General features: G+C 36.4%; 1 protein-coding gene across 5 annotated transcripts in view; it reads right to left on the bottom strand.

Annotated features, from left to right (window-relative positions):
• NAALAD2 (N-acetylated alpha-linked acidic dipeptidase 2) overlaps positions 1-12,240 on the bottom strand; it is a 36,140-nt gene that overhangs the window by 7,056 nt on the left and 16,844 nt on the right. For all 5 annotated transcript variants that reach the window (XR_011091867.1, XM_068668891.1, XM_068668900.1 and 2 more), the window contains 5 exons: positions 9,671-9,734; positions 6,996-7,063; positions 2,474-2,565; positions 1,037-1,127; positions 121-385 (listed from right to left, as the gene is read on the bottom strand). Coding sequence is in view for 4 of the 5 variants with exons in the window: in XM_068668891.1 (XP_068524992.1) it covers positions 121-385; positions 1,037-1,127; positions 2,474-2,565; positions 6,996-7,063; positions 9,671-9,734 (580 nt within the window). In the remaining variant the exon portion in view is untranslated. The remainder of the gene's footprint in view (positions 1-120; positions 386-1,036; positions 1,128-2,473; positions 2,566-6,995; positions 7,064-9,670; positions 9,735-12,240) is intronic.

Below are 12,240 nucleotides of genomic sequence, written 5' to 3'. Positions count from 1 at the left end.
ATTATGATGGAAGAACTGAAACAGAAAAGGAATTCAGTTTCAGAGAGAGGACAGATATATCATGTCTCTGCATAATTCTAATTAATGCACTCAATAAATTCTGCTGTGGCTATTACTCACCAAATGACACTTTGTAAGTTTTCAGCTGTTCTTCATGTTTCTTGGCCAGTTTATAAATTCTATCGCTATATCCTTTTAAGGCTTCTCCGTAATCTCTACAGTCGAATGGAATGATCTGGGAATCTGCAAGTTCATAAACCAGTTTGCCTCGTAACTTGGCAATTGCTAGCTGTTTCTTGAAGGTGGGGTCATAAAATTTTTCCACTAACTCAAAGGTCTCATACACAGTGTGATAAACAGGATAATTGCTGAATTTGTCTGCTTTCTGAAAAAAGAGCAAGCAAATTTGTCAGTGCCATGTATTCTAACTGCAGTTAAGGGTTTTATTGATGGTATGATATTTTGCACAGCATCCAAATCAAAAAAGCTATTTCCTACAAAACACAATTTGCTATCCTTCCCATTTTTGTGTGTTCATCTTAGGATAATGAAACAACCTGAATCCATGGACTGTCACACACGATTAAGTGAGCAGGCTTCCTTCTCTCCATCTAAACAGACCTGACTTCAGTTCCCTTGTAAAGAGAGTGCCTCCATGGAAAGTGAAATCAGCCTGCAGTTCTCGATTGCAGAAATCCTGTCATGGATCCCTTTTTATGTCGCATGGTTTTCCAAACAATATCAAGGAGGATGTGTATGTTAAGGGGACTACTAATGGTACCGTGGAATGAAATACACACCCCCAAACAGATTTTGTAAATATCCTTTTCAGTACTTGACAGCCTATAAAATAAACATATCACTGTAATGTTTTATTCTCCAAGCTAATAGGTTTCTTATTTAATTAAAAAATGGCACTGATGTACAAATGAGACAAAAAAAAATGTTGAAGCTTCTTTACTAATTATGAATAAATGCTCTTAAAAGATGACTGCTCAGCCCTATCAAACTCCTTCAAGCAATCTACATGGCTTACCCTATTCTTGGTGTAACGCACTCTGCCCGATGCAATTCCCAGTCGCTGGAAGTAAACTTCAAAATCACTGCCTGATCCCAGTTTGTTTATTCTACATGTAGAAAAGACAACATGTCATAGAGGAAGTACTTATTTTATAATATGATGGTAATTTATGCAAAATGTAGATTTTCAAAGAAATGGAGGTCAAGGCTTCTGAAGGGCACACCAGGGACACTCATAAGATCAGAGAGTAGACGAGCAGCAAGCTTAATTACCGTAACTGGTTTTATTCTAACACACTAATCCGGTATCCAATATTACTGGGAGAGTCATTTAAAGGTAGCGACCCTGATTATGACACTGGCCACATTAGGAAAAAAATGTACATAGTATACACAAGAGCTGTAGATTTACATCAGATAAGCCTCTGCAATCTTAAAATATTAAACATCTATTTCCAAACTAATAAGAATTGCGAGGCAATATATGTAAAGACAGATGTGTTTATATACTCAGCATATTCAACAGTACAAAGACTGGTAAATAATTTCCACAGTAGAAGATTAGCATTTATTACTTACAAGTAAATATTGCCATCTGCTGGGTAGGTGTGGCAAGACAGAGGAAAAGAAAAACAGTAATAAAAACCTGAAATATTCTCAGTATTTTCAAATATTTATTTGAGTTTTATATTAAGTTTTAGGGTTAAATATCTAGCCAGAAGAATAATTGGCATTTCTCAGATAAAATAAATAAATAAATAACCCAGCTAAAGCTTTCCCATTAGTATACATTTCTGCAAGAAACTATTTGTTTCAGCTGAGGATTAGATTTAGTGGCTTTTTCAAAAGGAAGAGATCTTAGTGAGTCTAATGAATCTAGGAGATCATATTGCCAAGGCTTGCAAGATGATAGGGTCATACATCCAGAACATTTGGGTCAAATCACACAAGGGGGCAGTTCTACTCACCTTATGGGGGTATAAGGTTTAGCCTTACAGTCACAGGCTTAAACAATGTTTTGAAGTTTTAATACTTTCAAATAAAGATTTGTAATGTACATCCATTACGTAAATAAAAAAATAATTATCATAAGAGCTTTTTCATTACTGTTCTAGGCAGTTTCTTTCAACAGAGCATTTGCTTAGCCTAACAATAGTATATTATCTCATCTAGAAGGGTGACTAAACTACACTTTGAATTCTTTCCCTGCCCTTCATTTCCATGATTGCTCTTCTATCCATAAGAAGCCTTTAAAGAGTGTGAGGTTTCCTCTTGCATCTTTTTTAAAAAGGTCATACCATTTTATTTGATTTTAAAATCAAATATTGTTGGAGACACCACGTACTAAAAAGTTGCTGTCATCAATAGCAATACATCTTGAAGAATTCTGTAGAGGAATTGTGCTATGATATGATTAAAATATTGGGAAAATAAAAGCAAATTAACAACTTACCTGGGATAACTATTATTTTCAGGTGCAGGGTCTTTCACAAGCCAACTCTCATAGAGAGACTTCTTTTCATAACCCTCATCAGGGCTTGAGATCTGGAAACAAAAAGATTATAATCTCACTGGAAGTATCTCTAACTGAAATCAGTGTTAAAGGAGACATTTACAGCTATCTGCATCATTCTTAATAGCATTGCTGTATGCAATGAAGTACACATAGTTCATTTACATTTCTTCTATGCAGTTATGGATCCCAACCGTAAAGAGCATCTGACAGGCACTTGGACTCAATCACGGACAGTACAGCAAGGTACAGCTGAAGAATACTGGCTTGAACCCCTCAGGTTTTGGAAGAAATTGGAAGAATACTTGGGATTTTTAGGATTTCTTACCACTTTATTATAGCCCTTTGTATGCGCATGCACAAGTACATGTAATAGCACTATGGAGCTGCTCCAGCAGCAATCCTTTCAGCAGGCAAGGGGAGAAGAGAGCCCTGAGCCATCACAAATTTGCTTCAAACAGCAACTACATTCTCTCAACAGGTTAAGCCTGAAATTTGCCTGCTCTTTGTTATAGGAATTACGTTAGAAAGAAGGGGCATAACCTGTCACTAACTATATTACAGAAGTGTCAGGGGAACTGAACCAAGACTGGAGCCCTGTTGTGCAAGACACCGTGTGTACAAATGCAGGTCCCACCCCTACCTTAAAAAAATTGAAAGCTATGTAATCATGAAGGGTAAATACTAGTACAGCCAAAATACAGCTGGGAAAACTATGAAGCAGTAGGAAATTAATTGACCAAAGCTGTTAGAAAATCTGTGGCAGAGTTACACATAAATAAAAACTCTGGCCCTAGTCTCTAGCTACACTTATCAATCTTTGTTAGTTATGGCTAAAGCCAGTATGGTCCTTTAAATATCACATTGGCTATCATGTGCAGAGGATTGGGATTTATTTATTTATTTTCAAAATACAAAGCATAAACATGCATGGTTAGATACATAGTTTCACAGTATTGTTGAGTCTTAAATTCTGCACTGAAAAATATACAGACTCCAAATTGAAAATCCTAGGAATTCTGACCTCTGGGGTTATGGCAACAACTACCAGGAAAAAAAAATAACAACTTTGTGAAGCAACCGTTTGACTGCTGTCATTTTCAGGGCACTTTGGTCAAGTTCTATGGCTTAAATTGAAAATGGCATATTAATAAGAGCAAGCTGAGCTCTGACATATGTGAGTAACAATACTCCATGCTCTGGCGGAGATGTTATTCTGACAGCTCTGGTCATGTCAAAACCATTCATCCTGACTTAGATCCAAATCTAGAATCAGCACAAGCTCACTGTTACTTCAAAGAAGACATGGAGTTCTTTAAATATAAATGCAATGTAAAAAGTGATGATGAGAAAAGGGGAATTGGAGTTGGACTATTGCAGATGTTGGCTGGTGAGAAATAATTTTGAGAAATCTAGCAGTCCTGCTGGGCCAAAAGAGATTGCCAACTTCTAAACATCCCATCTGTATGCTAAGGACTGCACTTAAATGCAGAACTCCTTGAAAGATGACACTTCATCTGTACACTACATTTTTTGATGAGAAGTGGTTTACAAAAAAACAAAACAAAACAAAACAAAAAAAAAAAAACAGGATGAGCAAAGAGCTCGTGGGGTTTATGTCAATGATTTTGGTCTAAGAACACATATTCCAAGTTTGGATGTTGGACTCTTTCATGTGAACAGAAATAACTTTCTTTCAGACATGCATAATCACCCACATCTGCACTAATGTTCTTTCACTTACTGGGCTTTCTGAATGAAATCCAATCCCATGCAAAAGCCTAATGCAAATCATAGGCTCTGGTATGTACATCTAGCCTCCCAGTGTCTTCCAAAAACAGCACTGCAGTCAGAATATTAAAACTAAGAATATAATAATTTCAGCTGAATCCTTCTAGTCATTACAGAATTTAGTTGATGTTTTTGTTTGTTTGTTCTACTTCTTATTTTAAGATTATTGGAAAAGACACAGCTTAGTAGAGGTATAGATCTCAGTTGTCTTTATAGCAAGCTACCTAAATACAAGCTGATCCCTCTGCAAAATAAAAATTCCATGTTTTACTTGTTACATTAGTTTCTCTCCCTCTTTTGCTAATTCAATTCACTGGAATTTGTAAAGCTCCAGAGAATGAAGATGTTTGATCCCTTAAATTAATTTTATTCTGTGATGCCAGAATCAGTGAGCCAAGGAAAATTTATGACATATTTCTAGAGTGTCTCTCACTCGTCTGTATACATGTTTTTATGTCACCAGAAATCATGGTCAAGGTAGAACTGGTCTTTCAATAAATGCCCCTTGGTATTCTTTCTCTCACAAAGTTCATCAAAACATCTTTTTCCTTGGGAAAAAATCAACAACTGCTATTAATGATCTTACAGGAAAGTTCAAAAGGGTGTGAGAGAAAGGTTTCACAGTCTGTGAGGCATGGTTCGCTGGAGGTCACCTGTGACACATCAACATCAGTAAATTAAAGATGGTTTGGAAATTTAAACTTAAAATTAAAATTTTCCTCAAAAAAAATATATATATATTTATATATACATATATATATTATGGTAAGGAGTGTCTTAAATGTATTTGCCAAAACAATGGAAAAAATAGTCTAAAGAAAAAAGGGATTATAAATGATATTTTTTGGATAGAGACAATACTATAGAAGAAAACTGCAAAAACTGTTTGAATGTGTACAGAAAGTAGAGGACAGCACTGGATTGGAATGCTGTTGCAGAATTCTACTCTGTGAAAGAAACATAAAAGAAAAAAAAATAGTTGTCTTTTTTTTTTTGTCTATAAGGAACTAATAAGAAAAAGAAAAAAGTCTAAGATGTTTCAGCAGTAGCGTTAAGGAACTCAAGCAATAGTCAGACTTCTCACTGACACCTCTCTGCCTTAAACTCAACCCCTTAACAAATGAAGCTATGAAGAATATGAATAAATAAAGTGTACTTCTAGGAGCTTTTTAGCAAGGAAACAACGTGGAATTATGGAGTAGTTGTCAGGTTTTCTGTTGTTTGTATTACACTTCTACTGTTAAATCTTAAATAACACTGAATAGGAAGATTTTCAAAAATGCCAGTCCTAAGAACTTCATATGGTATGTTAAAGGAAGTTTCCTACCCAAAGCCAGCAATAGTTGAATAGTTGACTTTAGATCAAAGAATAAGATGCTATTTCTAATCCAGAGCATATTTTACTTTGTTTATCTTTTGCAGAAAAAAAATAAAATTTGTATAGGTGAAACAGACTGCCCTGCAGTGTGCGAAGTGTGACAGCAGCTGACTGAACAAGCACAGCTTCTTCCCCTGCAAGGAAGAAAGAATATGACAAAAAGAGTTGATAAGAAAATAAAATGTAGAAAATGGAAGAAAAGCAAGGGAACAGCATAGATAAACTACCTCATATTCACATGATGGCATTTCCAGTGTCAAAAGAAAATGTACTACATGTGAAAATAGCTCATAATGAATGCATCGTATGGGAAGGGATACTCATAGCTGGAGCCATCCTACCAAGTGAAGTTTCAGTGCAGATTTCTAGAACAGACCAAGTCACCTAGGTTCCCTTAATAACAGAGGAAGAAGATTTTTAGAGGGTTCTGTATGCACGAGAGTAGACAACCACATTTGGGCACATAAATTATATCTACCCATTGCCTTTAAAGGGAGCCTATTTTCCTATTTTCCTTAAGTCAGATAGAGATGCCTTCACTTAATTGAGATGAGGATAGTGACAATGCCTCATGCTATGTGCCTCAGCTGGTTAACAACTTATACAGCCAATGAAATTTCATGCCTTAGTGTACCACAGTCCTTCAGCCTTATCATAATTCATGCTGAGAGGTGAAAGCAAAGGACAAGTGTACTACAAGGCCACTTGTCAATCAAATCCACACATCTGGCCTATTACAAAACCCACAAACCCACCCAATCCTTTCATATCTATCATTGTGTTTCAAGGGCTCAGTAAGAAATGGAGGACATTCAGGTAGAACCAATAAAAAATGGTAGCTTGCTAATGTGAAAAGTAATAGATTTTAGATTTTAAGAGATTGCATTTGAAATCAAAATGTGAAACACCATTTATTTCCTTGAACGCTTATTTTAGAGAATTGATTTTGCTCAAGTGTTTAATTATCTGGAATTTATTTATTTATTTATGGACTTATCTATATAGAATTATAGAGAAGTTCAGAATTATCTCTACATAGTATATTATAAATTGCAAATAATATTCCACTTATGTTAGTGATACATTTCAGCCTTCTTACAAATACTGAGGAACCATGAGCTTGGACTGTGTACCACTGAAGGGAAGTTTTGACACTAATTTTGGTAGGATTAAGATTCTTCCAGCATGGCTATAAGACAATAAGAATATTATACAATAATTCAATTTTATCCAATAAACCTCCAGTTTTACATTCTCAGAACATCACAAATAATAAACACTCTGATTCAGTACCTCTTTAGTTAGATTATACACCAGTCTGTAGAGAAGAGGGGTGCAGTCAACTCTTAATGTGTAGTTGCCTGAAAATGAAACACAGACACGGAAATCTTCCCCCACATATCATCAGCATCATCTTCCTAATGGGCTAGTCTTGCAGTCCCTTCTTACACAAACTTCTCCTTGACTCTAAGGCAAAGAATTTAGATCTTGCCTCAGAATTTATACAGAAACAGACTATTTAGTTGGTCACCTTGTAAAAGCTACTGCTCCTACACAACAGCAATGCATTGGTTATGGTACGTACACAGTAATGTAATGAAGCCTTCCCATAATTCTAGAATATGCCCAACTCTCCCTCATCTGCTACAAATCCTTGTAACTCACATGCTCCCCAAAGCATGTATTAAACAGAAGCAGTGGTAACATCCTAGAAAAAGAAATAAAAAATAAGTCAGTGCATTCAGGAACTGACATTTCCCTTGCAAAAGTTTTTAAGAAGCTTCTCAGTGCAGCTGTTTCTTCTTTTACCATGAAGAGGACATTTGTAATATTTTTTTTCAGATTTTATCTGAAAAAAAAAACAACAGGTCATCTGAGTAAGAGACTTGCAAGACTTTTGGCATTTTGTGTTTCAGTATTAAACTTCACCCAAACAGAAGGCAACAAAGCTACAGAGTAGTGTTTTCATCTACTCTCTTCTAAACATCCCCTTCTACCACCATGCTATAGCTTCTTCAGTTTACACCCATGAGGTTTCAACATTGCCTGGGGCTACGTTGAGCTCACTATCTACTCCCAAAGCTGTCAGTCACAGCAGCAAGAGCCCCATTGAAAAGAAACTATTGCCACTACAGTTAGGCTGTCAAGCAACCTTCTCTGTAGGCTACAACCATCCAACAGCAGCTAGGATGGACAATAGCAAAGGGGGGATGAGAAGGCTTTGATGTAATGAAAGACAAGCTGTCAGATAACACTGCTGCTGGGTTTTGACACTGCTTAAGACCTTTTGGCCATTCCTTGCATGGTGTGCACTCACAAGAGGACTTGACTGACAAATTCAGAAAATCCCATGGTGATGAAAAAATTACTAGGTAACATTAATAATGTTTCCAAAGAGGGTCTGTATTTGAGAACTGGAAATTAGAATTACATAAATGCCTAAAAGGATGACCCACTATTCTGTCATGGGTGCTAAAGGACAATCAATAGAAATAATTTGCTGTTCAAAACATGGCACAAGAAACACTGTAGAAAAAGCATGATGATAAACAAAATAATTCCAGAGTATATGGATGTTCTGGCTCTACAGGGGATGCTCAGAGTGAAGTGAAAGACGTCCAATATACTTAAAACAGTCCTCTGAAGATGGTGTTCTTTTTCTTTTCCAGCAGTTTTACTTTTACATTTTCTTTAATGCATAAAACAAGAGACATGTTTGAATAATTAAGATTTGGAAGAAAATTGTTAATGCAGCAGCATGTTGGCTGCAAATCAACTAAAAAAAAAAAAAAAGTGTTATGATCCATGCTGAGAATATGAAGCAGTTGTAAAGCTATTATTTCATCTGTGAGATCTAGGCATGAAATTCTGCTCCACTTTTTACACAGCATGTAAGCTACATAATTGAAGGAACAGCTCTACTCTCCTTATACCCCAACTCCAACTGAGCATTTAGAAACTGGGTTTGGCTTTTCTTTCCCTCCAATCCTTTTGTGACAGATAGAATTTTCAGCTGACATGAATAAAACAAGTTCTTAAATGTGCCTATCGATATCCATTTTATTCACACACAGTAAGCCCAAATAAGTTGGGTTTAACATGGGAAGAGCAACGCCCTAAGTAACATAAGATATGGTTCAGAACAGCTTCACAGGACTCTACTGACTATTATTTCAGCATAAACAATAGGAAATGAGGCCCCTCTGTAATAAAGTTCAGAATAATTTAAGAAGGAAAATGTCCTGTTTATTTTGATTTAGGTCACTGTGCTGCCTTCAGTTTTCAAAGTCTAGTTTCTAAGCATCATTCCTGTATGCATTCCTCTCAGAATCTGAAGGGCATAGTAAATTCCATAATGGGGGATCACTTTCTTGTGAACCACTCTTGAGAGCTCATTTTTCTAGGACAGTGTTGCCATAGTATGTAACTCCTTGCAGAGCCTTCTTGCTCATAGCAATGAACAAAGGTGACTACGCTGTCCCAAAGCAAAAAAATGTTTTCCCACCCCACAAAATGTAAGCCCAAGGTCTTGACACTATATGTCTTGAGACTGTAATAAATTGTAGTGTCTCAAGATACTGTACTTCCACAGTAAATTGAGCTGGAGCTGCAAACAGAACAAGGAACAGTCTGTTATATATCAAATCTGTAATTGTAAATCAAAGCTAAAGCAGTTAAGCACTTAAGCAGTTTTACAATTCAGACTGCTCAATTCATTAGTAAAGAACACTAAATTCTAGAGGAGGCATTCTGGCAGCCAACTGCAGCTCATGGTTGGAACTATTTGCAAGAAGGAAGCAACATGAAAATGTAAATTGTTCTCTCTACTTAATTCTGCATTTGGTACAGTTATGTTGAATGTCACATTATCTATTTTGCATTTACTAGCTCTGGATGCAATGAATAACACACAATAACTACTAAAGTTGACATCTGTAAAGTAAAATGAGTTTAAAAATAAGACATACCTTCTATAGAAGAATCTGTGTTGATGTAAGCAACTGCCCGTTCCTGGAGGACTCTGGCATTTTCCTAGGGTTGTAAAAGTGCAATTATTACTTTTCATTTAGTGACATTTAGTCAAGATATTAAGTATACTGTTTTTTACCACCTTACCTTTAAGAACCATGTCAGGATAAGTAGCACAATGTACCTTACTCATTATACTAGTATTTGAGGGTGGTTAATGATCTGGGCATACGAAATTCACTCTTACATCTGGGACTCAATTTTTTTCTAGGAACCACCCACAAAATAGAGGTCTGTCTGCTGCATCACACAGGAGCAACACAGGACAGGAAAATTAATGCAGAAGACATGAAATTGGAGGGAGTGACCCACCAGAGGGCCGTGCTGCCATCCAAAGGGACCTCAGCAGGCTGGCAAGAACATCATGGAGTTGATCAAGGAGACGTGCAGGGTCCTGCCCCTGGGGAGGAATAGCCTCAGGCCCCAGGACACGCTAGGGGCCACCCACCTAGGCAGCAGCTCTCAGAAAAGGACCTGGGGGTCCTGATGGGCACCAGGCTGAACGTGAGCCAGCAATGGGCCCTTGCTGCTAAGAAGGCCAATGGTGTCATGGCATGCATGAAGCAAAATACCACCAGCAGGCCGAGGGAAGTGATCCTGCCCCTCTGCTCAGCACTGGTGAGGCCATACCTGGAGTGCTGAATCCAGTTCTGGGCCCCCCAGTACAAGAAAGACCTGGGCATACTGAAGAGAGTCCAAGATCAACCACTTTTTGAATGTGCAAAATATGACGACTGTGAGCTGATCTAGAATTCCTTAATGCCTTTAATTCCCAGTTATTCATGTCAGATCCCAGTACTGAACTCATTTTTAACACAGATAAACTGGGTATCGCTGTCATTTCTACACTCTTCCATTTCAAAAAGGGATGAATCAAAGCACTGAATTTGACTGTTTTGAGTCAACCAACCATTGCTTTCATGCTAAATATATACACACGCAGGCTTAATTTTTTGAAAACTGGCAATTATGTTTGAAATTGATATTCTAATCACTAAGTGGTATTTTACTAAATCTTGGCTTTGTAATAGATATTCTAATTAGGTTAGTAACTGATATTTGATTCATTCGATTTATAACACCACACATCATTTGTAAGTCATGTGAACTGCAAATTAGATTGGTAAGTGATAACTCCAAAATGCAATTGGTATCTTTAAAACAAGAAGTAGAGAAGATTCTGGAAACAAACAAACAAACAAACAAACAAAAAAAGAAACAAATGAAGGGAGGAAGCAAACTTGGATATGCATACACATGGCCTTATATATGTGCAAAAGCTTATTTGCAACATAACGAAATTCTTTCACTTATGAGCAATGGAGATTGTTTATGCAACAAAAGGATGTTGCCACAGTTGCAGAGTCTTTTTGTTACTTTACCATCACAGAAAACAGGAAATATAGTGGGTTAATTTTCCTCAAGATTTAGTAGATGACAGATCTAGCAGCTGCAGAAAACACAAATGTAAGCTGTGAGGAAAATCTCTAGAGAAACTAAAATCTAATTTTGGTGTCAAGAGGAGGAATGCACACCACCAAGATAAAGCAAGAAAACAATAATATAAAAACATTGAGGTTCAGATATGAATGGTGTTTATGGCTTTCTAATCTAGTAGAGCTGCCATTGTATGAAATGCAATAGATGATAGATTACCAGCTATTAAATTATTAAACAAGAAACACTGCAGAACAGCAGTAGCAATACGAGAACAAGTATAAAATAACTAATTTATTCATGACATAAGAGAAACAGACCTTTTAAGTATCATGCTTTCATATTCTTCATAGTTAAAACAATTGTGAACAATTGTGTTTTGTTTTGTTTTGTTTTTGACATTATCTAAAAATGAACAGTTAGATAGAGAACAGAATCAAAAATAAAAGAGTAATATACGATTTGCTTTTGTCACCAGTGGAGCTCAGATGACATGAAGTTTTAAAGCAAATCCTTTAAAATCCCTCAGTAAATGACTTTTAAAATATTATAAATTATGCTTTCTTCATCTAATGTCACACAAACTGACAATAAGATGCAGAGAGTCTATTGCACCTGGAAACTAAATGGTTTATGGGAGTGCAAATCCAAGGGAAGAGAAATCACAGCTTTGTTAACAGAAGAATGATGGAATCCCTTTGGTATTGGGAGCACAATTCTGGTTTTCTCCTCCAATGTGTCATTTTGATATGTAATTTTGTAGTTTACTGAAATACATGCCAATAAATTAAAATAAAAATATTTAATTATTTTCTTGTACTGAATTTTAAAACTCTAAGTTTTCTAAATACGGCGTTGTAAATAAAATTCTAAGAACAAAAAAATGTTAAACCATTCAGTACCAATAAACTGATGTAGTTCACCAGAACTGTGTTTCTGTGAGAAGTTAGATAGGTAATTTGCATAAATATATGAGGGCCTTGCAGCACCTGAAGAGGAATCTGTTGTGCTCCAGTTTTAATTTGAAGTTACCGATTGCGGTCTAGTGATAGACACCATTAGGCTCTGCACC

The sequence above is a fragment of the Anas acuta genome, chromosome 1 (genome assembly GCF_963932015.1).
Source record: "Anas acuta chromosome 1, bAnaAcu1.1, whole genome shotgun sequence".
NCBI classification, from domain to species: domain Eukaryota; kingdom Metazoa; phylum Chordata; class Aves; order Anseriformes; family Anatidae; genus Anas; species Anas acuta.
This window is presented reverse-complemented; position numbering and strand designations above follow the sequence as displayed.